Source organism: Artemia franciscana, chromosome 4 (genome assembly GCF_032884065.1).
Source record: "Artemia franciscana chromosome 4, ASM3288406v1, whole genome shotgun sequence".
Taxonomy (NCBI): domain Eukaryota; kingdom Metazoa; phylum Arthropoda; class Branchiopoda; order Anostraca; family Artemiidae; genus Artemia; species Artemia franciscana.
The window spans coordinates 41,019,609-41,046,186 of NC_088866.1; the positions used below are offsets into that span (position 1 = coordinate 41,019,609).

The 26,578-nt window shown below is 35.1% G+C and overlaps 1 protein-coding gene across 3 annotated transcripts in view; it reads right to left on the minus strand.

The window, feature by feature from the left end:
* LOC136026434 (uncharacterized) overlaps positions 1-26,578 on the minus strand; it is a 63,303-nt gene that overhangs the window by 19,426 nt on the left and 17,299 nt on the right. For 2 of the 3 annotated variants that reach the window (XM_065703019.1, XM_065703020.1), the window contains exons 2-4: positions 24,874-24,963; positions 10,690-10,920; positions 650-823 (exon numbers count right to left, since the gene is read on the minus strand). In XM_065703019.1, coding sequence (XP_065559091.1) covers positions 650-823; positions 10,690-10,920; positions 24,874-24,957 — 489 coding nt within the window. In that variant the 5' untranslated portion in view covers positions 24,958-24,963. The remainder of the gene's footprint in view (positions 1-649; positions 824-10,689; positions 10,921-24,873; positions 24,964-26,578) is intronic. The other variant, XM_065703021.1, reaches the window with a different exon arrangement.

A 26,578-nucleotide genomic window follows, 5' to 3' on the forward strand; every position in this document is an offset into this window, starting at 1 on the left:
TTACAGAACGAACATGTGCAACATACCATAAATAGATTCTTAAGTATCAGAAAAACACCCAAATCAGGATCAGAGGTGAAAAGGTAGGACAGGCGAGACCTATTTTTACAAGACAACATATCGAAAGATACAATAAAATATGTTCGTCAGTTCTTAGTGCCCAGAGAGGCTAAAACAATGTATTTGCCCTTTTTTTTACAAGAATTTTTTTTCAGCTGGCAAAAGAAAATTCAGCTCCTATCAAAAGGTATCTGAAACCTGAAGGGAATGAATCATAAACTTAAATCTGCTACTACTCCATATCCCCTTTCTGATGTTTAGAGTAGAAGATCCCAGAACCACTTTCTTAAAATTGCCCTTCCTTTTCTAAAAATTATAGACATTACTATTAACTGTCTTAAGAAAGAGCTATGTGCGGGCCATGTACACAATAGAAATGGTAGCAGGACCATGCATAGAATAGGTCGTCACAAAAATGTGTATGGTGTTGGGCATGGATACGATTGAAAAATCAAATTTCAAAGGTCTTTCCTTAAGGATCGAAAGTGATTGGGAAAAGCCATCTCTTCTCCTGTACCATTTTATGCTACTAAATTCTCCACCTGATTCTTTTTTTTAGTATAAAAAAAAGGAAGACGATTTTACTCACTGCTTCCATGTATTCTAGGAACCACTTTGGTGGAGTATTTAAAAGAGTAGGGTTTCCAAACGCTGTCTGCATTGTTCCACATGTAACTCCAGCCTCCGTCTCTTGAGTGTCAACAAAACGTAGCCAATTAGCCTGATCTGTGCTATCTTGAAGCTTTTTAGTTTTAAATCGGATCTAAAAATAAGCAATAAAAAAGGAAAAAAACACCGATTTGCAAATTTGACTGACGGATTTGAAATAAATTCATTTGAATTTAAAATAAGATTGTTTTTGTAGTTTTCCAAGCAAAATCCATCCTCGATTAAATTAACAATAAGAGGTAGATAAATACAATGGAATACATTGACAAGAATTTATATTTTTGGGAGGGGTTTCAGTTAAATATGATGAATATTACTTTTGAACGCTTGATTTTGCAAACTTCATAACTATCCAAAATTTTAGTCTTCGAGGAATTAATCTAAACGGAAGTTGAAAGCTGTCAAAATCGTCCGCGAGGTTATTTTCCCAACTTCAAATATTTTTTTTATATAGTTATATATATAAAAACTGATCTATTCTCCTCTTTTTTTGGTAAAGTAACTTGGTATTATCGATTTCAGTGAAACGCTCGTATTTAATTCATATTTTCAGCATATGGTGAAGAAATAAAAAGCACAACAATGATGAAAAAACGAACTAATGAAAAATAGTGAAAACATCTTCCTTTTGCCTATTTTATGGCCCATAGTTTTTTTCTTCTTCAAAATTTGGCTATGCAAACTTCTTAAAGTACTTTGGTTGGTGCCAATTAAAGATTTTTTTGTTACTCCAACCATTAAGCGGACCTATACCTCTAGGGTTCACCCCTCCTACTGTATTCCCATGTTATTCTTAACTCTTTAGGCATTTTTACGCAGCAACCATCATAGTAATCCAAATTTAACTAGACTTACGTTGCCTGAGCAACATGATTCTTTATTCGCGATAATCCTTCTTCCGAGTGAGTCCTATCCAAAAAATCTCTTTGTTTATCTAAACACTAATTTTAGAAAAGTTAAAATTTTAAAGTATAAATTCGTGCTGTTTATAAAAAGATGGTGAAAACAATGCTCCGTGTACAAAATCTTTATGTATATCAGCAAAAAATAGCTCCTTACAGTCTAGGACTGTAGTGAATGATTATTGAATATTGGGAGAAAAACTTTGTTTTGGCTGGGACAATCTTTTGTTTTCGTCCTAGAAAAAGCGTCTGTACGGTCAATTCTAACGTACAATTGTATGCAACTAACTATTTGACAAGACCAATCAAAGCAGCTAGGACAAAAAGCATTGAAAAACGCATGCATTGATAATAAACAAAAATGAAGAAAAAAAATGAAGTTGCGGGTTGTCAAGAAGGCGTAATTAGGAATGACAAACTATTTTAATTTGGAGCTTTCAGAAAATAATAGGCGAAATGATCAACTGACAAAAAAGGTAATACTTGCACGCTACAACTACCACTACTACTACAAATTATAATCCAACCAAGCAAAACAAATCACGTACATTCTTAACTATTCTAGATACAGGAGACTTTGAAATGCCAGTTGACAAAATACTGTCAAATTTAATTTTAATTTCAAATTAGTCAATTTTCTCAGAACGTTTTAACACGTTGAAATAGATAAAAAAAGCAAGGACATTTGTTCTTAATCTTCTAGTAAAAAAATATAAATAAAACAAAAGAAAAAAAATGAGTATTTACTATAAGACCCCCAAGGACAATTGTTAAAACAATTTTGATCTTATTAAGTTGTGCTTATTACAAATTGACTGCCTTTTTAGAATAAATTAGACTGGGTGCAACATTTTAAACTCCTCTGATTATTTCAAAGGCTTTGAACGAACTTCCACTTTTCTAGTTTACTTGATTTGAAAGACTCAACTTTTCAAGTTCAAATTTACTAAATGGATTTACTAATTATTTCTACGCCTAAAAAATTGAAGATGATTGGTTTAAATTTAAGGTCATTGTTTTATATTCCAATCATTAGAATCGTCTTATTACAATAGCTCTTGCAAAAATAACTCTTACGTACACATGAATAATTAAAAGATACAATAGCCATTCGATTGTTGAAATTTGATTAAAATAATATATTTAAAATTAAAAATCTGGCTAGATCCAAATCTAATCAACTCAAACAAAACAATTTAAGTGAGCCCCGTTTTTTCCGCTTTGTGATAAACTATGTTTTTATTTAGAGCACAATTTTAATCCAAATGCGAAACCCTAAATTCAGGTATTATAATATTTAACACATGTCTATTTCTTACCGTATTTTAGTCCTTAAATTTCTGGCCACCTCTACAAGTGTCACCATCATCTTCTGTCTCCAAACAGTTTTGTTATCTTTATCTTATAAGATAACTTTATGTTATGATTTTATGTTATGATTGTTATGATTTTGATGATGTTATGGTTGATATGATGTTATGATGATGATATGATTGCTATGATGGTATGATTTTAGATTTTCTGATCAATGAGTAATTGGCTTTACATCAACTTTAAATGTCCGTATCATAGAGTCAGTTCTAGATCGAGAAACATGAGAGCTTAACAATTCGGGGTGACATTAAAAAACATTGTCAAAGTTAGATATTCGAGCATTTGCAAAAAAGATATGATTTTCTATTGCAAAAATATAACAAGCTATAATTTTATTTTAATGTATTCGCACTTTTTTTTATTTAAAAGCCAATTGTGAAGCATTTTAAATTAGTCCAACGAGAAACCAAAAACAATATCTTACAGTTGAAAAACCGATCTTACAATATCTTACAATTGAATACTTGAATGACCAAATTGTACAGTATTGGACTTAACTTGTGAAGAACTATTATACGGAGTAGGGTATCCCTAAGAACCTATCTGATGATTCGTAAATAACAGGGTCCAACTTATAAATTAATACAGAAACAAGAGCTAGAAGCTCATGTGGCACTTGTGCCGAGGTTGGAAGAGCCAAAAACTCGTATGGCATGCTCTCTATTAAAATTATAAGGATCATTAGATTGATTTAAAAATCAGAGGCTTAATGGTGGTCAGGATTTAAAATAAGAGCTCTGAGGCACATAGAAAAATAGTGAAAACATCTTCCTTTTGCCTATTTTATGGCCCATAGTTTTTTTCTTCTTCAAAATTTGGCTATGCAAACTTCTTAAAGTACTTTGGTTGGTGCCAATTAAAGATTTTTTTGTTACTCCAACCATTAAGCGGACCTATACCTCTAGGGTTCACCCCTCCTACTGTATTCCCATGTTATTCTTAACTCTTTAGGCATTTTTACGCAGCAACCATCATAGTAATCCAAATTTAACTAGACTTACGTTGCCTGAGCAACGTGAAATGTTGTGGCAACCTTTGTCTGGCTTCGCCGAATAAAGTGTTACGAAAGCAACACTATCGAAGCTTTTAAAACGTTATTTTTAAAGAAGAACGTGATCAGTAATCACATGATCAAAATCTATTCATCAGTGTTAAGAAAACAACAATAACAAAAGAATATCGGAAAAAGGGAATAAATTGATTTGCAGCCAGTCGATTTTTATCCTTTTCAATCGTAGACATCGTGACGGATGAAAGCTTACAACAATACCTTATATAATCCAGTTGGTATTATAAAGCTATATGTAACTTTTCAGGATCAAAATACCAAAAACGACACTATTAATTATGAAGAAACTACAATGACATATTTTTCATCAGCTGATCACGAGCTATCGATAATACCAAAAGAAGGGACTAAATTGACTTTGCAACCAGTTGAACATTTTCCTTATCAATCGTAAACATCGTGACGGATGAAAACTTGAAACAGTATCTTATATGATCTAGCTGGTATTATAAAGCTATTCGTTATAAAACGTTTCAGGATCAAAATACCATGGATGACACTCTATTAATTATTACACAACTGCCTCGTTGTTTTACGTTATCACTTATACCCGTTGCGTAAATACTTAATTCTAGGTTACAGTGAGTATGGGTAGGCTAAACCAACTAGCAACAGTTACAAACCCCTATTCACTGAAGATTATTGTTGCCAAACAAACTATTAATACTTACAAGTCCCCTACATGTCCTACCACTGGAGCCAACTCGGTCTTACCATCAAATACACTGGAAACAAATAATAGGTACACCACATAGCAAAATTTGCAAACCATTCACTGCCTAAGATGATTACGAGCTAACAGCTGACCTTTCCTTACAAATCCCTTACATGTCTCACAATTGGTATCGGCCTTTTTTTGGTTTCAGTGTGTACCTTACTACTGAAGTTGTCAACCCCCTGAAAATCTCAAACTGCTATATCTCATGAAGGAATTTTTGTACCAAAAATCAGCCGTTTTTTGTGAAACAGACGTAAACGCCATTTTGGAAAAAATTATCTAAGTTAAACGATTTAGAAGTTGCATTTTTGTCAACAGACGTATATCCACAAATTCACTTGCTTTTACTAACTTTTCTTTTTGAAAACACGTGTATCCTAAGCCTAATTGAAGCTGATTCCTTTGTCACGTGGCTGGATATACTTCTTTGTCTTATACCAAGAAAATGCACTTACGTCTGTTTCAAATGATCGTATTATTAACGTTGGTTGACATACGTCTCTTTCAGGTACTACAGCACCGTTCGTCTGTTTTAATTTTAGAGCTAAGTCAGAACTATTTAGGTTTTAGTGAACTTGTCTTAGCTCATCCAAAGCTTTGTGAAGAAACATGTCTCAAAGAGCTCAGACCATGGTTCAAATGGCTCTTGACATAGCCGCCAAAAGGTAAGGAGAAATCTGATTGGTCTTTGTTAAAGTTTAACTGAAAAGAAAAGTGATTGGAAATTTAGGTACCCACGACTTATTTACTTAAAGATGCTTGAAGACCCGATGCAAATGTGTTACTTTTTTTCAGTTATTCATAAATAACCAATTTTCAAATAGTGAAATTTCACTGTGGTTTGTGAAAGATGTATCTGCAAAAATCTCTATTTATCTATTTCAATCTATACAAAAGCAGCTTTTGTCAGTGTTGTATCACGAAAAGCAACTATTCAACTTTTAACGAAAACAATTCACGAAAAACAACCGCTCCTGCAGTGTAACAACTTCCTGAAGCTGAACACTGACCACAGAAAAGAAGCGTTTGTATTGAGATTCCAATTTCCCTCAAATAGTAGAATTTTGCACTGTGAGGGCGACTGTTGATATTCTGAACGTTATATTAGAGCAAAAAGTGAGAAAACCTTCCTTAACGCAATTAGCATAATCCATCAGCATGGTCTTATTATTTGAAATTCGAGTGTCACATGATTTAGTTTGTTTGTTGTTGTATATGTATGTATATGGCCTGAAAAAATGGCTTTGAAGAGAGTCATTCACTCATTAATATACAAGTGCGTTTTTGTAATTTGTACTGTTGTTTAATTTCCTTGCTTGTTTGTCATTTATTTACACTTTTGTGTATATATGGGCCAAGGGCTTTTGAAATAAACTTATCCATCTATCTATCTAATGAAGTATATTCAGTTAAATGATACAAAAATAAGTTTGCTTTTCAGTTAAACTTTAAGGTTGCTCGATTAACACTTAGTTCACTCAAGTCTAGTTGTCTGACTTTTGCAGTCCTGTTGGATTTATTGGCTCTACTAGTTTTGCTTGGTTTAATTCTCTTGTACTGTAAAACAAGTGGTAATCAAGGGTTGAGGGTCCTTTTCAGTGAAATATTATGTTGTTCTTAATACATATGCCTTATTCGTTTTTACAAGAAGCCAACTGGTTTGGAAGATGGGCAAAAACCCTTATATATTTTGCTTCTAGGCCAGTCAGTGGACTGGGAAGAGTTTAGTGGGGACATCAACGAGTAGGCGGACGGTTGCCTTGGAATAAAGGCGACTGGGAAATGTTACACTCGCACTGTTAATTGTTTCGAAGTATTTGGCAAGCAAAATTGGATGTGATTGGTAAGCAAAAACTCTATAAATAGCAATTGGTCGAAAACAATTTCCTGAGTTGGAAATATCTTTTTTACGACATAAATTGAAATGCCGGACGTATCCAGTTTCAACCAGTCAACAATTGAAGAAATAAACGATACTGGGATTGCTATAGAACATTACGAAGCTGAAATTTTGCATGACAAAGAGATTGGTGATACGAACAAATCCCGTTTAACTGAAAGAGACATTTTAGCTGGGAGAACTGAGATGAACTTGGAGTATGAGCAGCAGCCGACACTTCAAGAAACCTTTGATGTTCGCATGGATCCAGAGCTTCAGGCATCCAACAGAGAAGTAGAAGACATGGACATCTCTGGGCTAAGATATATTCTTGCTGAAACGAATGATATGAGCTTTACTCCCCTTCTCAAACATGATTTGCGAGACAATTTAGACAGCCTCAGTCTTGCAGAATCAGCAGTGTTATCAAGTGACATCCAAGAAGATTAGGCTCTCTCGATTAATAATACTTCTACTTTGTCTTTTCCAAGTCTTCTCAGCTGATGCTACTGAGGATGTCCTGCTGATAGATTCACTCAAAATCAGTTAAATAGTGGACAAACGAGGAATGGCTGTGAGAGAGAATGCAAAGATTTATGGAGAAGCACGAATAATTCTCGTTAGACAACACATCATGACATTTGAGCCTCCTATGACGCACTATAGGCACGAGCACTCTCCTAACATGAAATGTCTCTCAAAGGAAATTACCACTACTTTCCTAGTAAAGGATTTTAAAGAAAAAAAAATCTCGAAGTGGAGATTGGTCTGAATATGTATCAGGAAGAACTGAAGAAACAAAATGTCTCCTTGAAAATACCTTCTATTGATGAATGTGATACCTGCTCATACCTATCAGCCAGAATGAGTGCCAGATCAGCCTCTGAAATTGAGGAAACAAAGGTGAAAAAGTATCAAAAGAAGTATAAAAAAGTGAGGAACCTTTACGCTACTGACGCCGATCGTGTATGGAAAAACACCGCAAGGGGCTTAAAGCTTCGACTTGCAGAAGATCCTTCTTCTGGCCATGATGCCGTCTTCAAAAGACGCTTTTTTCACCAGTCATCTCATTACTTTCAACGATACCTTTGCAAGAGTTAAGACAAGGAACCCGACTTGTCCCTCTTATTGTTTCACTTGGCACGAGGCAATTTCTGTTAAAAATGCGGAGAAAATTGCACGTGCTCTTCACAAATTCATTGAATTCAGGCTGTTCTTGGAGTGAAAGACATCACTCTACTGTGCTGTGACAACTGTACTGTGACAACTGTACTGCCTACGACAAGAATGGAACACTCCATACTGCTTTGTTTCAGATTGTCAACGCCTCAAAAAGCGCAATCAACCAAATTGATCTTTGTTACTTGACAAAAGGATATAGTCATATGAGTGCTGATACAGTCCATGCCAGCATCGAGTAAAACTTGCGTCGCACCAAAGCCGTATGCTCTTTCCAGAGCCTAAACAAGCTGATTTTCCAAGCCCGGGGAAAAAATGAAATCCTGAAAATGTGTTTTGGAGATTTCAGATTGTGGAAGTCAGAAAGAAACAAGAGAAAAAATGCATTGTTACTTGGCTGATATTGTGCAGGTCTCTTTTGTCAGAGGCAAACAAACCATGTCCGTGAAAACTGACTTGGACGAACCTCTTTAAGAATAGTATTTCCTACATCCAAGGTTTAATTGTCAACTTTTTCCCTCGATGATGTCAAGGCCAAGAGGTGTACAGAATGAGAAACTTGCCGTCATACTTGCAAAGCTAGTTCCCTTGATGAAAAATCGAGTCAACCACGAGTTTTGGCAAAATATACCAACGTCAACAGGGAATGAAGACTTGTTGGGCTCAGTCAAATAGAAGTGTGTACTTTTTTAGTTTTTTTTTTAGTTTTTTTACCTGCAATATATACATTGTCCTTAGCTCTTCAACAACTTAGTGTGTATATCCAGCCTTGTCATTACTCAGTGAACAGACGTATATCCAACTGACCATATAAGTGAAAGGCTTATTTCCAACTGACCAGAAAACTGAAGAGATGTATATCCAATTTTCGTTTGTTCAGAAGGGCGTATGCTTTTCAAGTTTCTAGTGAAAGAGACTTAAAGACCAAATGGACAACTTCCTAAGTTCAGATATGCTTGAAAAGCCGCCTATCGACTTCTGCAGTATTGAAAACCCAAAATTAAGTTTAAAAGCGTTTACTACAGGCTTATTTGCTCTCCAGTGAAGTAAAGTTTCTGGAATTTTTGAACGCAGTTTTCTCGAAACTGTGTTTTTGGATGTACGTCTTTTTCTCAAAAACGGCTGAAATGGATGTCATATACTTTGGTCAGCTCATCACGAGCTATAATACCAAAAGAAGGAACTAAATTGATTTTGCAACCAGTTGAGCTTTATCCTTTTCAATCGTAGAGATCGTCACGGATCAAGACTTGAAACAATATCTTATATAATCTAGTTGGTATTATATAGCTATCCGTAACTTTTCAGGATAAAAACACCATAGATGAAACTTTAATAATTATTACGAAACTGCTTCATTGTATCACATTATCGTTTGTACCCGTTGCGTAAACACTTAGTTCTATGTTAGAGTGAGTATGGGTACTCCAACCTGGAAAAGCTATAAACCCCACAGAGCTTTCATTGTTTAACGTTATCGTTCGTACCCGTTGCGGAAACACTTAGTTCTATGTTACAGTGAGTATGGGTACACCAATTTGGAAAAGTTATAAACCCCTCAGAGCTTTCATTGTTTAACGTTATCGTTTGTACCCGTTGCGTAAACACTTAATTCCAGGTTACAGTGAGTATGGGTAGGCTACACCAACTAGCAAAAGTTACAAACCCTTCTTCAATGAAGATGATTGTAGCCTAACAGACGATTATTACTTACAAGTCCCCTGCATGTCTTACCACTGGAACCAAATTGGCCTTACCATCAAATACACCGAAAACAAATCATAGGTAAACAAACTAGCCAAAGTTGCAAACCCCTTATTGCCGAAGATAATTATGGAATAACAGCCGACTGATTCATACAAGTCCTCTACTTGTCTCACAATTGGTATTAGCCTATTTTTGGTTTCAGTGTCTACCGTACTGCTGAAGTTGTCAAGCCCTTGAATCTTTCGAACTAGTATATCTCATGAAGGAATTTTTGTACCAAAAAATGGATGGCATATACTTTGATCAGCTCATCAAGAGCTCTCGATTACCGTCGAAAAATATTCTATCTGTCCTAGTTCAAAAGTTGATTTTTTTTGCCGTAGGCCAACTTTTTAACGTCACCACTTAGAAAGGAGCAAAGGATATGCTCCAATTTCTTTAGCAATGACATAACTTTTAAAGTTTAAGAGGTATATCTGATACCATTTCTCCACCTCAATCCCAAGTCCGAAAAAACAAATGCTAACCCAGCCAAAATCACGGTAACACTTTCGAACCCGTGGGAAAATGCCGCTTTTTTTCTTCTGTCAATTTTTCTATTTATCACTCAAGGAAGATATATTGGCTGTGGGGCCGGGTAACTGCTGCATATTTTTAACACTTATAGATTTTAGTCCACCTTCAAGTTGAAAGTGGTGCCTGCCTGCTTGCCTGCTAGAAAGAAACTTTCCACTCGAAAGCAGAAACAAGGTTTGATAAAACGAAAGCTTTGCTGCACAACTTCAGATACTCCTCTCTGACATAGGCTATATAACTCCACTTCACTTCGCACACCTTAGTCTCTGGCTCGTGGACAAGTGAAAACCATTGTTTTTGGCCCCAGGCAAGAGTTCTGCGGAGCTTTCCAAAATGTAATGCTATAGTCATCAATCCAGCCTGACGTCCACACTTTCCGTAAAAACCGCACAGGTTAGACTCTTACCAGTATCCAAGAATAAGCCAAGATCGGTGGCATAGGAAAAAAAAGGGACAAAACCAAAGTTTCACTCTCGCAACACAATATAATTCAACCTAGTTTGCTGAATAATGGTCGATATATTGATAAAGCACAGGAAAATATATAGACATCTACCTCTTGGATGACATCTGAAGACTCGGTAGTATTAATTGAATGAACCTCCACGTGACCTTCATTTGAACCACTGTTCTGGGTCGTCGGTAAGACAACGTCATCACCAACTGAGTCTGATAAAAATTTTACTGATGGGTGCAGCCATAGATCATGTGACTTATCCCGAAGCCGATGTGGAAGAATGCTTTTAGAGAATGCCTTAGCTGTTGGTGAAGGTATTTTCTGGGTAATCTAAAAATAAATGATGACAATCGTTTTACTTGATCAATGTTGTTCAGCACTGTCAGAGCTGGTATCAGTGAAGGAATTTCTTTTAGTCTTATACTTTATTTATATACGTATTTGCATTTAATTATACTTTAGTTCTCATGCTTTCGAAATCACAGATAACAGCAGAAAAATATTTTAATAAATGATGATCTGTAGATTTTTTTTATTCTTATCTTAAAATTCTCCACTAATTATAATTAATATAGATTAGAACAGTCGGAATTACAAAGAGGTAAACGCTCAGTATAAAGCATGTTTCCCAAATTTTTACAGGAATTAACAGTAATTTTATTATTTATATTTTATTGTATAAAATTAGTTTAAAAATTTAAGCTTATTTAAATATATTTGCAGGAAAGGAAACTGTATGACTTCAAAGATTCACGTGACGATAAGAATCGACCAGAGCTGGAGAGTGAGTTTGAGCCACTAGTGTAGAGTTTTCTAGTATTAATTCTTAATTATTACATTAAAAAGTTCAACTGAACTCCAAATTTTACTTTTGTCTTTGTACTCGAGAACTTTTCTTTTGGTGAGAAGAAATTCAAGAATAATAACTGAGCTGATTACTAATTATTTAATAACATAGCTGAAGCTAAAAGACAACTGATTGTTCAATCATAACTGAGCCCCAATTATTGATGCTAGTTTACAGATAAAATTGTGATTTTGACAAAAAACATTTATTCTCAAAAAGCTCACTTTTTCAGTCGCTATATAGTATAATTTTCACAAAATGATCTTGCAAGCCAGTTCCACTTTTTATTGACTATTAATTACCAGGGAATTATCGTTCAGAAACAAATTGTCAAGACTACCCCTTTTAGATAATTCAAATGATTAGATAATTCATTGCATACCTGATAGATATGATAAGATATTTATTATATATACATAAGAACATGATAAGATATAACAACTTGGGCAGCACCATTTGCCAGTAAATAAAAGAGAGAACCCAAAGGAAGAAACCAGTAGGATTTTTTATTCATTTTCTCTGTGATGAAGGGGGTCTAAAGTTTTTTCATATCTGGAACTAACAGATATGAGCAGCGAATGTGGAAAAATTAGAAAGGGCTCAGAAACATTTCGATGGGGCCGTAATCTGATGAGGAATGACGTTTTAGGAAAATACTTGTCATCTGAGAGTTTGTTATGGTTAAACTGAGGCACAAAGACACTCTCCTTCCCTCACTGGAGCAGCGAAAAAATTTGAAAGGCTATTTTTAGATTTATTAATTTTTTTCGAGTCTGCAAGATATGAAACAACAAAAAAAGTTTTTCTAACTGAAAATAAGGAGCGACAGTAAAACTTAAAACGAACAAAAAATATTCATTATATTCAAGGAGCTGTCTCCTCCTCAACGCCCCGGTCTTTACGCTAAAGATTATTATTGTTTTAAAAAGTATTATTTTGAATTTAAATCAAACTTTAGCGTAAAGAGTGGGGCGTTGGGGAGGGGACAGACCCTTTCATTTACAAAATAATTCCTGTTTGTTTTAAGTTTCTATGTCACTCCGTACTTTCTGTAAAACAGACTTCTTTTTTTATATTTAATTTCTGAACGTTTTTTGAATTCATTCATGTTTGGATTTTATCTCACCGTACATGAATAATTCAAACGAAATCGGCATATTAATTTTACTTTTTTTTGGCTAAATCGCTTTCTCAAAGTTTTGATTGGATGATTATGAGAAAAAAGGCGCAGGGGATGGGGCCTAGTTGCCCTCCATTTTCTTGATTACTCAAAAAGGTCACTAAAACTTTTAATTCTAATTACGAACCTTTTTATTAGTAGTAAATATACATAACTTACAGTTTAACTTACGTAACGAACTTTATTATTCGTATATTTTTATTACGTATTTATACGTAATTCGCTCCCTTGTTAAGATCTCGCTCTTTATACTAAAGTTCAAATTTTGTTCCAGTTCTATAAGAATGAGCCCTGAGCCACAAAATCCGTTTAATTAGAATTAATCACTCTTTACAGGGTGAGGATTTGAGGAAACAAATCGGCATTGTCATGTGCTTAGAGGGGTCATCTTGATATCTCGTTCAAAGCCGGCTTAGGTGCTTCAGTGTAGACCTGTGAAGATATGTTGGTCCCCATCCTGCACTGGTATCTGGGATCATTACTTTTTTTGACACCAAAATAATTTCAATGATTTAAAGAACAAGAAATCTGGAATCTGGAATGTGGACACGCTAAAATATGACTATCGTATCGACATTTCGACTGACGAATTCAGATGGGTTGAACTGGATTTATTAGAAGCTTCAGAAACTCATATCCCAGGGGCAGAAAGCATGAAATTAGATGACATAGAATCTGCTTACTCAGGCAGGAAAAATGGGGTATATAGGCAGCGAGTAGGGCAAATGATGAATAAGGAAGTTACTAAGTCTTGTTTAGGCTTGGAAGGTATTAATTACTAAAAAGTTCAGGGTATCAGTTATAATTGTATAAGCTCCTGTAGAACCCTCTGACAGAATCATTAGTGACTCAGATGAATTTTACTTACAGTTACAGGAGCAAATAGACAGGGTACCAGGTAGAAATGTGGGGTTAAAACTAGGAAATTTTAACGCCCAGGTTGTTAGAAATAAGGATAGATGTTATCCAAGCCTAGGTAAATTTGATGTAGGAAAAGAAAACAGGATACAGTCTTTTACCTATAGATTTTTTTTTACCTACAGAATTTTACAGACAGATTATCTAGGCTACAGACTTTTGTAATTTCGTAGGTATAAAAATCTAGTTATAACTAATACGGTGTTTGGTCATAAAGTGGCCCATAAGTTTACATGGTATTCACTTGATGGTAAGAAAGCAAGCCTTATTTATTATTTTATTGTAAACTGAAGACTAGCAGGATCAATGCAAGATACTAGAGTATATAGGAGTGCTGTTATTGAAGTAAAAAGTAAAGATCACCATCTAGTAGTATCTAAGGTTAATTTAAAGCTGAAATTTAGGAAGGGTAGCTACTTCCCAGAAATTTATGATATTGGTAGACTCCAAGATGAAAATTTGAGAGAAATCTTCCGGGAACAGTTGAATACTAAACTTGAGAGTCTTAAATTTGACAATCTGGAATATGGATGGAAAAATTTTAGAAAAATAATTTGTGAAGTTACTAATGATGTCTTAGGGAAAACTGTTAAAACTACAACTAGGAATAATAGTGGAAAAGATTTATGCTTAATAGAGAGTAGAAGTGGTTTGTACAGGAATTATCTGAGTGATAGATCGTATAGAAACAAATGGAATGTCAAGAAATTAGAGAAAGCATTAAAATATGAACTAAGGAGATGTGAAGTGAAGGCCATGGATAAAATTGCTGATGATGTGGAAGATGTAGCTAGACGGTTTAATAATAAAATTTTGTACTGGCATGTTAATAAGAAGAGAGGGAGTAGTAAATTCGGACTAGACCCAGTTAAAGAGAGGAATGGGGCCGCAATTAGTGATAAGGAAAGAGTTACAGAGAGATGGGTGTAACATTTTTCAAATGTGATAAACCGAGATACAGTTGCAGGAAAAGTTATAGATAAAAATGGGAAAGTTTGTGATACCTTGGATGTGAAGGATGATTGTTTTGTGAGGAAGAGTTTATGACAGTACTAAAAAAATTAAAAAATAATAAGGCTCCAGGTGCTGATAGTGTGATAAATGAGTTTCTTAACTATAGTGGCTCTGAGGTTAGAGATAAGCTACTGAAAGTTATGAATATGATTTTTGAAAAAAGGGAAGCACTTTATGATTTTAGGAAAACCTTAATTGAACCACTGTATAAGAAAGGGGACAAGAGTGAGTGTTGTAATTATCAAGGTATTAGTATGGTCTCTGTAAGTAGCAAATTACTTAGTAATATAATACTTTGTAGACTGAGAGACGCTGAAGACAAAGTTTTAAGAAATGAACAGTGCAGTTACAGAAAAGGTAGAGGATGTGTCGACCACGTTTGCACTCTTGGGACAATAATTGAGAAGTCCTTTCGTTTTCCAACACGTTTGGTCCTCAGTTTTATCGATTATGAGCAAGGGTTCAATTCTGTTGATAAAAGAGCTGTAGCAAAGGTCTTGTCCTTATATGGTATACCAGACAAATACATTAAAGTGATTTGTGCTATGTATGAGAGTAATACCGCTGCGGTTAAGGTAGGAAATGGGGTTAGCAACTGGTTTTGTATTAAATCACGATTTAAGCAGGATTGTGTTCTATCCCCCTTTACGTTGATCATTTTGATGGGCTTCGTCTTAGGGAGCACAGGAAAGGCGATTGGAGACTACCGAAGCAAATGGAGAGGAAAAACTCTCCCGGACTTAGATTGTGCTGATGATTTAAGCATATTAGATGAAAGTTTGAACAAAATGAATGAACTTCAAAGATTTTACGAGGTAAGAGTGCTAGAATAGGTTTTAAAATTAATGCTAAGAAGATTAAGTCACTAAGGCTAGGAATAAGTGAAGATTAAAAAATGATGTTGTGTGACGAAAAGATTGATCAGGTGGGTAACTTCACTTGCCTTTGTAGTATTATTTGTAAAGACGGTGGGAGCAGTGAAAATATTAAAATTAGAATAGCTAAGGCGTTTAATAGGAATAGTTCCAGGGTGTTTTTTCCACAGTTGAAATTTTTTTGGAAAAATAGAAAGATAAGTCTGCAAACCCAGGTTAGAATATTGGAAGCTGCAGTGACGACAGTTGTCAAATATTGCTCTGAAGCAAGGGCACTTCAAAAAGTGGACGAAAATTTGCTAGATATTTTCCAGAGAAATTGCCTACGGATTGTTTTGGGTTCCTGGCTGGCTAACCGTATTTCAAAAAGCAGGTTGTATGAAATATATGGTTCAATCTTGCTTTATAGGGCTATAATGAAAGAAAGGTTGAGACGGCTAGGCCACGTTCTGCGGATGAAGGATGGCAGATTGCTAAAGATTATCCTTTTTGGCCAACTGGCTAGGGCTGCATTGAAAACAGTTCGTCCTCGTCTGGGGTGGGGGATGTCATAAATAAAGATTTAAAGGAAATGGGAACTTCCTGGGAGGGTGTAAATAGGGGAGCTTTTAATAGATTAGATTGGAGGAGAAGTTTGTGTAACTGTATTGGCCTCAGGTGGCTTAGGGCTGCAATGAGTTATTAGTAGTAGTAGTGTTAGTAAAAGGTTTACTGTCATGTCTAAGTCCAAGGCCTCTTCGGTTTTATTGAGGATACTCATAGGGTCACGTATTAAATTTCTGAAACAAGTTTGAACAATCGTAAGGTCATCAAAAAATTTCTATCGATCAGGAAATTCCACCACGAGGCTGTTAATCATGACTGAAAAAAGCAATGGTCATAGGAGAATATCTTGGGGTATGCCATTGCGGGCAGTGAGAGGATTTGAATAATGATTCTGGTATTTGACACTCTGCGATCTATTTCTTAAGAAGGAGGCAACCAATTTGATCGATAACGGATCAATATTGAACTCGCTTACAAGTATCTGAATTAAATTATTTTGGTTAACAAGGTCAAATTCTTTCTAAAGGTCAGTCCAAAATAAATTTAGCAAGGGACTAGGCTTATCGACGATTTTTTCTAATATGGTCAATAATAGAAACGAGGTAGTGAGAACTACAACTGGATTTTAGGCTCCCGAATCATCTCGGTTCAGTAAGAGGTAAGATTTTTTCCTTTAACCAATCTGCAAGGAATCCTTTATAAAGTTTTGAGAAAATATGAGTTACAGTAATAGGACGAACGCTTTCTTTTTCAAAGGGGTTTTGTAACCCTGTTTCCAAATTACTGGAATTCACTTAAACTCGGTAATCAAGTAAAATAGGACAGACAGGGGCTTAAATGGGAAGGGACCAAAGGCACTAATAGTAGAAAACAGGATATCCAAATGAAAAAAACTTGTTTTACTTAGCTTTTTTTCAGTTCTTCTTTCTATCGCAGACGAGGAAACAGTGAAAAAAAAGGAGATAGGGATCCTGTTGGCAATTGGTTGGGCAATGCTGGAAGGCTCTAGACAATGGAAGCGAGGAATTTATTGAGATTATTGGCAATGACAATAGGGGACTCGGGTAGGTTGAAGTTAAGCTGCTCAAAACTTCTTCCATACAGCATTTTAACCTTGGAATACTAATTTTTTGGTTTATTAATGAAGAATTCTCCGACCTTGTCTTTGTAGTACGATCACGCCAATTCACGAATTTTCCTTTTAATTGACTTCCCTAGTTTATTGGTTTCATCCACTTTTCCATTCTTGAAAAGCTTCATTTGGGTTCTAATTAATGCTTTTATGGTTTGATTATTAAAGGGTTTATCACTGAAGCACCCGTTAAATCTGTTTACTCGGAAACAAATTGGATCTTAATTAATTAGCTTTTTTTGGAACATAGCCATTTTCTGATCAATATTTTATTAAACTATAAATAACCTAACAATCTTCAGTATTCAGCCACGTACCAAAAGAAAGACGACTAGAATTTTGAAGGGGGCGATAAGCGCCATAAGTAATTGAGAAACAATGGTAAAAATCTTAGAAGGGGGATAAAACAGTCGAAAGATTTTAGCTCCCACCTACTAAGGCAGAGCTAGGGGAGGGTTGTAAAAATTATATATATTAGTTAAAATAACATTGAGAGAGGTATTTCCCCCACACGTTGGTATTTTAACATTTTTTTTTACTTTAAGTGAGGAGCAAAAATAATCCATTTGAAGGTCGTTGGCATTGCCAACTAAAAAATCATTGGGGTACTTAAAAAAAATCAGCACTTGTCTGTAATTACTGGATGAATTTACATTTTAAATCAATATTTTGATATGATGAGTAATAAGAAACAGCTATTGCAATAATATTAAATGGACGTGGAAGCACTTTTGGTATAGTACCTAGCCAGAGGATTTCATCATACTGTTGTAAACTAGGGACTCAAATAACATTTGGGTAAAGGTGATCTATTACCCATAATCTGAAAAAAAGAAATGATGCTAGTCCAAAAGTTTCGTCTCGTTCTTCATATAGCATCTGCGACCAAAAGAAGCACTTGTTATTGCGCTTATTTCGTTTTTACCTCACTGGCAAGTGTTCTGAAACAAAGTGTAATTTTGACAATGTTCATTTATGTTAGTTAGCATCCAGCGGGCGTTGTTTTGGATGTGATAACCTGCATATTTATGTCCCTCTCTTCAATTTTGCAAAAAAAAGCTGCAAACAAAAGCCAAGTGCACAAACTTCGGCAGGCCCAGCTGTTACCAGTAAAAGATTCCACACTGGAAATCCTTTTTTTAAGGCAGCACTACGGATTCCTTTCCTCCCTTATTAAATACACCTCACAATCTCCTCCCTATCCGATACAAAAAAACATGCCCCAGATGCCCCAGGTATCCTATCCCCAAAACACCCATCCAGTCCAGAAATCTCCATCGTATCCAAACCCCCCATGATCCCCTCTTATTCATATAAATTCCAGTTACAAACCCCCTTATATACTCTATCTGCCCCATGTACCCAAGATGTTGTTTTCTGGTTCCGACCCCCTCTTGTCATTTGCCAAAGTAAATCGAGCCTACCTCCTCCAAGGAAGTTCCCAGTCCAATTTCCTTTCCCGGAACCATTTTTTCTTCCCATCTCCCCCCTACCTCTCCGTCAAAATCCTCTCAATTTGACTCCTTCTTACCCTATCTCCACGAAACCCCACCTCCAGCCCATTGTTTTTACCCCTCGTACCCACCCTGTCAATGTGACTCAGGTCTGAGACTTTTTGTATTTAATAATTGTCTTGTAATAAATCTTAATTGTTCTCACTTCCCGTCAACTAGAAACAAGTTGCACCTTCCTCATCAATCTTCGTCCATTTTCATGCCCATTCCGTATAATATCTATAAGATTTGATTCTCAAAACAACTCTAGTTCCGTCAGCTTTTCAAAATTAAGAATTTCAGCAATAGCAACTAAAAATTTAAGAAAAACAAGAGCTAAGAGCACATATGGCACTTGTGACGAGATCGGAAAAGCCAAGAGCCAAGAGCTCATATGGAATGAGCTCTAGCAAAATTCTAAGAATCAATGGATTGCCTGAAAAGGAAAATCAGAGGCTTGATTCCGGTTGGGTTGAAAATAAGGGCTATGAGTCACCAGATCCTTCAAAATATCAAAATTGATTAAAATCCGATCACCCGTTCGAAAGTTAAGAATAACTAAAATTTTTTATTTTTTCTCTACCTCTAGCCCCTCAGATGTTTGAATCGAGGAAAACGACATTATCAAGTCAATTTGTACAGCTCCCTGACACGTCTACCGATTCTCATCTTCCTAGCACGTCCAGAAGCACCAAACTCGCCAAAGCACTGAACCCCACAACCTAACTCCCCCAAAGAAAGCAGATCCAGTCCGGTTACGTCGATCACACATCTACGACATTTAAACGCCTTTTTCAAGATTTCAGATTTCCCCCCTCCAACTCCCCTCAATGTCAGCAGATCTGGTCGGGTTTGAAATATGAGCTCTGAAACATGAGTTCCTTCTAATATCAAATTTCATTATGATCTGGTCACCAATTATTAAGTTATTTATACCTCACTTTTTCTAATTTTTCCAAATTAACAGTCCCCAGCTCCCTCAAAGAGAACAGATCCGTACCAATTATGTCAATCTCGTATATATAACTTGTGCTTATTCTTCTCGTCAAGTTTCATCCTGATATCTCCGCTCTAAGTGTTTTCCCATATTTCCATTTTCCAAGATTTCTGTTTCCCCCTCCAACTCTCTATATCCTCAGATCCAATTCGAATTGAAAATGGAGCATCTGAGACATGAGATTCTTCTATATATCAAGTTTCATTGAGATCTGATAACCCATTCATAAGATACCTTGATTTTTACGTTTTCCAAGAATTCCAGTTTCCCCCTCCAAATCCCTTCAATGTCACTGGATCTGGTCGAGATTTAAAGTTAGATTTTTTAAGCAAAGGTCCCTTTTAGATATCAAATTTCATTAAGATCTGATCACCCGCTCGTAAGTTTCAAATACCTCACTTTTTCTAAATTACTTCCCCCCCCCACTCTACCAAAGAGAGTGGATCCACTCCGGTTATGTTAGTCACCTATCCTAGACTTCTGGTTATTCTTTCCACCAAGTTTCACCCTGATCTCTCCACTTTAAGCGTTTTCCAAGATTTCCGGTCCCCCCCCCCCTACTGACACTTGATCCGGTCGAAATAAAAATATGACATCTGAGTTTTGAGCTCCTTCTAAATATGAAATTTCATTAAGATACGGTCACTCTTTCGCAAGTTAAAATACCTCATTGTTTCTAATTTTTCAGAATTAACCCTCCCCCTTCCAACTTTCCAAAGAGAGCAAATCCGTTCCGGTTATTTCAATTCCGTATCTAGGACTTGTGATTATTTTCCCGAGAAAGTTTCATCCCGATCCCTCCACTCTAAATATTTTCCAAGATTCACCGGATAAGGTCGAGATTTGATATAAGAGCTCTGAGATATAATATCCTTCCAAATATCAAATTTCATTAAGATCCAATCACTCCTTCGTAAGAAAAGAATGCCTCATTTTTCTAATTTTTCAGAATTAACCCTCCCCCCAGCACTCCCCCAAAGGGATCGGATCCGTCCCTGTTATGTCAATCATGTATCTAAGAATTGTGCTTATTTTTCTACCAAGTTTCATCCCAATCCCTCCACTCTAAGGGTTTTCTAAGATTTTAGGTTCCCCCCTCAATTCCCCACAAGGTCAACAGATCCAGTCGATGTTCAAAATATGAGCTCTGAGACATGAAATCCTTCCAAACTTCAAATCTCATTAAGATCCGATCACTCCTTCGTAAGTTAAAAATACCTTATTTTTCTAATTTGTTAAGAATCACCCTCCCCCCTCTCCCAGCTCCCCCCAAGGAAAATGAATCCATTCTGTTTATGTCAATAAAGTATCTAGAACTATTGCTTATTTTTCCAATAAGTTTTATCCAGATCTCTCCGCTCTAAGCATTTTCCAAGATTTTGATCCCCTCCTAAATTCCCTCAAGGTTACCGGATCTAGTCGGGATTTAAAATGAGATCTCTGAGACACCATATCCTTCCAATCTTGAAATTTCACTAAGATGCGATCTCTCCTTCTACGTTAAAAATACCTCATTTTATCAAATTTTTCAGAATTACCCCCCCCCCCCCTCCCAACTCCCCCAGACAGAACAGATCTGTTCCGGTTATGTCAATAACGTATCTAAGAATTCTGCTTATTTTCTCATGAAGTTTCGTCCCAATCCCTCTACTCTAAGCGTTTTCCAAGATTTTAGGTTCCCCTCCTTCAGCTCCCCCAATGTCACCTGATCTGGTCGGGATTTTAAATAAGAGCTCTGAGACACGATATCCTTCCATATATTAAATTTCATTAAGATCCCATTACTTGTTCATAAGTTAAAAATACTTAATGTTTTGTATTTTTTTCTAATTAACTGGCCAGCTGTTCCCCCCTCCCCCCCAGATGGTAAAATCGGGTGAACGACTATTTTTATTTTAATCTGGTGCAGTTCCTGATACGCCTGCCAAGTTTCTTCGTCCTAGCTTGCCTGAAAGGGCCTGAAGTAGCAAACCTGGGACAGACAGACAGACAGATCCACAGACAGACAGACCGACAGAATTTGCAATCGCTATATATCACTTGGTTAATACAAAGTGCCATAACAAACCAATTGTGGAATCGTGGCTGGAAAACTTGATTAGTTTGAGAATTTCTTTGGTAGGGTCTTTGATTTTATTTGAATTTGATTTTATAATGCTTTGGAGGAGAAGGGTAAAAAAAGAATTTACCTTGGGAATTTGGAGTTGGTGAGACGGGCACGGAAATTGACGAAGATTTATATGGAAGATACAAATTGTTTCTAGTTGACAGGATGTGAGAACAATTAGGATATATTTTATGGGTATATTTAATAAGGGAGGAATGGGATCCGTAGTGCTACCTAAAACAAGAGGCTTTCCAGTATGGAATCTTTGACTGGTAACAGCTGGGCCTACCCAAGTTTGTGTACTCGGCGTTTGTTTGCAGCTTGATTTATTTAATTGTTTTTGCATAATAGAAGAGGGGACATAAATATGGAGGTTATCACATCCGAAACAATGCCCAGTTGATACTAACTTATATAAAGGAACATTGTCAAAATTACACTTTGTTTCAGTACACTTGCCAGTGATGTAAAAACGAAATAAGCCCACTAACGAGTGCTTCTTTTGGTCGCAGATGCTATATGAAAAACGAGACGAAACTCTTGGACTAGCTTAATTTCGTTTTTTAGGTTATGGGTAATACATCACCTTTACCCAAATGTTATTTGAGTCCCATGTTTATCCGAGCATGATGAAATCCTCTGGCTATGTACTAAAACGAAGGTACTCTCTCGTCCATCTAATATTACTGCAATAGCTGTTTTCTATTACTTTAAAAATCACAATATTGTTTTAAAATGTGCAAAACAACAAATAAAATGCCTTGTGCAAAATTTGTAGTTTTCGGGTGCGACAGTAATGAAAAGAATCGTACTTTTCTGGGACTTAGGGGCTACGTATGCCGAAATTTCCAGCCAAGAAGTAAGTTCAGTAATTATCAATTTTTGGCAGATTATCGTAACCTATTTGATTCCGTTTGTAACAAAAAAATTACGTGGGATTTGAAAATAGTATTCTGATAATGCTGAATAAGCGAAAGGAGATTAAGTTGTAAAATCAAAATCATGATAAAACTTGGAAAATTCCTCTAACTCGGGTAGTTTAAGATTAGTTTTATTATTTTAAGATATGTCTATTGGATAATTTCATTCGGAGTCCACTGTCGTTGTGAGTAATAGCCTAGGCTAAAAAATGTCCAGTATGTGTGTACAAGGAATTAAGTAAATTTAACAAATTAAATTTAAGGAATGAAATATATGACGTTTCTTGAAGACCAATAATATTATCACAGACTTTATGGAAAAAGCAACGTCTCGACTTGTAAACTATCTAGCGACTCCTGGCTGATCCCAAATTAATCTAAAAGTTATCAGAAAGGGTTCTGAATATTAAAGTTCCAGAATTTATTCCTAGAAAATTATTATATATAGGAATATTAGCAAATTAAATAATAGTACCGCTACACATTTATTATAGGTATGTATTGTGACGGGTATTTGAGTCGATCACCATAAAATGGCTTGACAGTTCGTATGAAGGTTGCCTAAAATACAACCAAACCATGCTTTATAATACATTTTTCACATTTATTCCTTTTGCATCCTTCGCAATAAATGTGAGACTTCCACTGCTTTCTTCTGATAACATTACGCTCCCATGGTGGTCACAACAGAAATTTCTGTTTTCATTCCCGGAATAGAGCCAAGATCTTTCTCTGCTGATTGGCTGTGAGAGCACCGAAGGTTAACACTTAGTTTAAAGATGTGTGTTGTAATCCTTCTATGGGTAAAATACGACTCCGTGCAACTGGTGTTTATATAGGCTATGGGTTACACACTATGGTGCTAGTATTCTGTCTAGCTGCATTGTTCAGATCTTCCACAATTTTATCCATGTTCTCCACATATCAACTCTTGAAATCAGATTTTAATTCTTTCTCCATTTCTTTTGCATTTCTCTTATTATAACCTGCCATCAGTTTAAATAGTTTTTTTCTGACTACCCCAAAACAGGACAATCTTATCCGAGCGCAACTTCATTCAAGTGTGCTGGTTACGTCAAAAAATGGAAGGATACTTTTTCTGGGGAGCAGAAAAATCCCCAGCTGTGCGCGAAAACAAGATAGTCTAGCCAAAATTTGACATGAAGTTTGTCATCGCTTCAATTAAGATAACTGTATTTCGTAATTGTTTTATTAAGTTGTGATATTAGCACTCAAATATGAACGCTAAGTTAGGTTACTTTTATGATCTAAAGAGAAAAAAGAAAAAAAAGTCACTTTTTAAATACACTCTCAAAATGTGATTTCAAGGAGTTTACATATCTGTCCATTCGGCAAATAAACTTACTGACTTTATGCATAATTAAGAAATACTCGCAAGGCTTCTGATACTCGTTGTATATGTTTTCGTAGTTGGAAAATGTCGATGGGATCAGCTTTACAGATGCTCACTAATTATACAACGTAGATAGTATTTTATCTTTATCTGTCAATTGTATTCTGTGCAAAACAAAATCTGTAAAATAATGACAATTACTTTGCACTCAAACAAAAATAGTACTATTAGTAATGAATTAATAAATCCAATCTTTCGTTTTATTTTGTTGCCTTCTCACTGTTACTAAGAGTATTTCGTAGTTTCCTTCTCACCGTCTTTTATTACAGTAGTTGTTTTAAGGTTTGTTATTATGACACGACTTTTAAACTTAAGGAAAAACTATCTATTATATTCCCTTGTCAGATTAAAATAAAAACTATAGACGTAATATTTACAATTATTAAAATGAATGAATAAAGAAAAGACTTGATTATATCATAGGCGATTTAATTTAAACTTCAAAATTTGATCATGTAAACTTCTTCATGCTAATTGTTCTTCAAACTAATTGCTTCTTCATGCTTTTTCGAAGCATAATTGTCAAGGATCACTAAAAAGGCAACAAGACAAATATAAATGGAAATTTTGGAAACCATGTCCAACATTATCAGAAGATATTGCCCCAGCAAAATAATATTTTGGCCTATGGTAATATGAAATTTGGATGGATGTATGATATGTAAATGATAAATATCCGAAAACGAATTTTGGGCTTCAAATGTTCTCTTGCTGAAAATAGTGTTTGAAAGCATGATATGACAACACGGATGTTTGACAACATGAAAACTCAAATGACATAATAACAAAATTAATTAAAAAAATGAAATTTTGAACTTTGAATAATGAACAAAATTGTACCTTTGAATCTTTTTCTCTTCTAAGGGTTTCAAAAACAGTTGGGGCGTCATCAACAGTGAATTGTTTCCTATTGTTATCTCCCATGGCTGACTGCAAAAATAAAAATAAAATAAATAAAGGTCCAACAAATTTCGAGTGAAAAACAAACTAATTTTCCTTCAAAGAAACAAAAAGAAACCTGCCAAAAAAAACGAGCAAAAGAGGATAGATTGAGCCACCGAAGACAAGTTTTTTTCTCCATTTTATCGCCTTTATTTTATTCATTTATTCTTTTATTCAAAACCCAACACGTCATTTTTTTTTTACACTTAAGGTGAAAAATCGACTACAGTTTTCTACAGTAGTTTCAAATTACAGTGAAAACCCATACTTTTACATATATCCTATTCTATCCTATTCTATTATATATTCTACATTCTATCCTCAATTCTCTCCTATTCTAAAAAAAAGTCTTAATGATGCAACAGGGAACAAATATAAGATCAGCTAGGTTTGAACATGGCTTCTATTTGCACAGTAATGTTATCCCAATTTCAAAAAATTCTTTCAGATAATTCTTATAATGTTAAATTCGAAAATATTTGATCTAGGAGAGAAAAACAATGGCAAAATAAAAATCGATAGAATTTGGCAGATAAGCAGTGAAGAATATTTTGGATTTCTTTTTAAAGCTAAAATCAATGACCAAAAAATCTTTTCAAGTCTTACAAGCAGTACCATAATGAGCCTGAAAATTGAAACACATCTCAGTCATCTTAATTTGCTATATTAAGTTCTTAAGGTTTCATTCCAAGAAAGTCGTCAAAATTCATTGAAGAGTAGTTCACGAGAAAATATTCCAGCATCAGAATTAATAGTCTACTTTAAACTTTGTCCTTGTAGTTTTGTTCACCTGGCAAAAGATCTTTCAAACTTGAAATTTCTAAAATAAAGACAAAAGTAGTATTTTTTTTAATCTTATTACTGGTATCACTAAGATTTTATTTATTATTATTACGTATTTATAAAGGCAAAATGTAGTACACAACATACGATTCTCTACAGTGCTTACTCTTAGAACTTTTCTTAAGTCGCATTTTTAAATTTAGCTTGAAGCTATGAATTGCAAACTTTCCCATGGGCAACTGGCTTTTTCCAAATACCAATTAAATATATAGATAAAATATACAAAATTTACCTTTTGCCAAAAATTTTCCCATAAAATTTCACTTAATTTATAAACAGTTTTTATTTCTAGTAGTGTGTTTTTATTTGCCATGACAGCAGCAGAAGTAAAAGACAGAGAATCACCATACGCAAAAAGACCACTTAAAATAACTAATGAAGTATAGATCAATAATTCAACATACAGTCAGTCTGGTCTCAAAAGGACATTTCTTCATAACTGTAAATTTTTAGAAGATAAGAGGAAAAATCTCACAATTTTTTTTATTTCCCCTCCGATAACCGTAAAGCAAAAGCAGATCAATATTAAAATCAATGCTTTTTAATCCATTGTTGTTTTACGGTTATCAGAGAAGAAATAAAAATGCTACGAGGTTTTTTCTGCTCTCCTCAAAATTTACAATTATGGATAAACGTTTTTTTGATACCCGACTAGCAATACATTGATGTTCATTCCTGAAAGTTTTGACAATTTGACTTTATTTAAGGCCATAACAGAGATAACATTTAAAATACATATTGTTTTATTGAAGGAAAAACA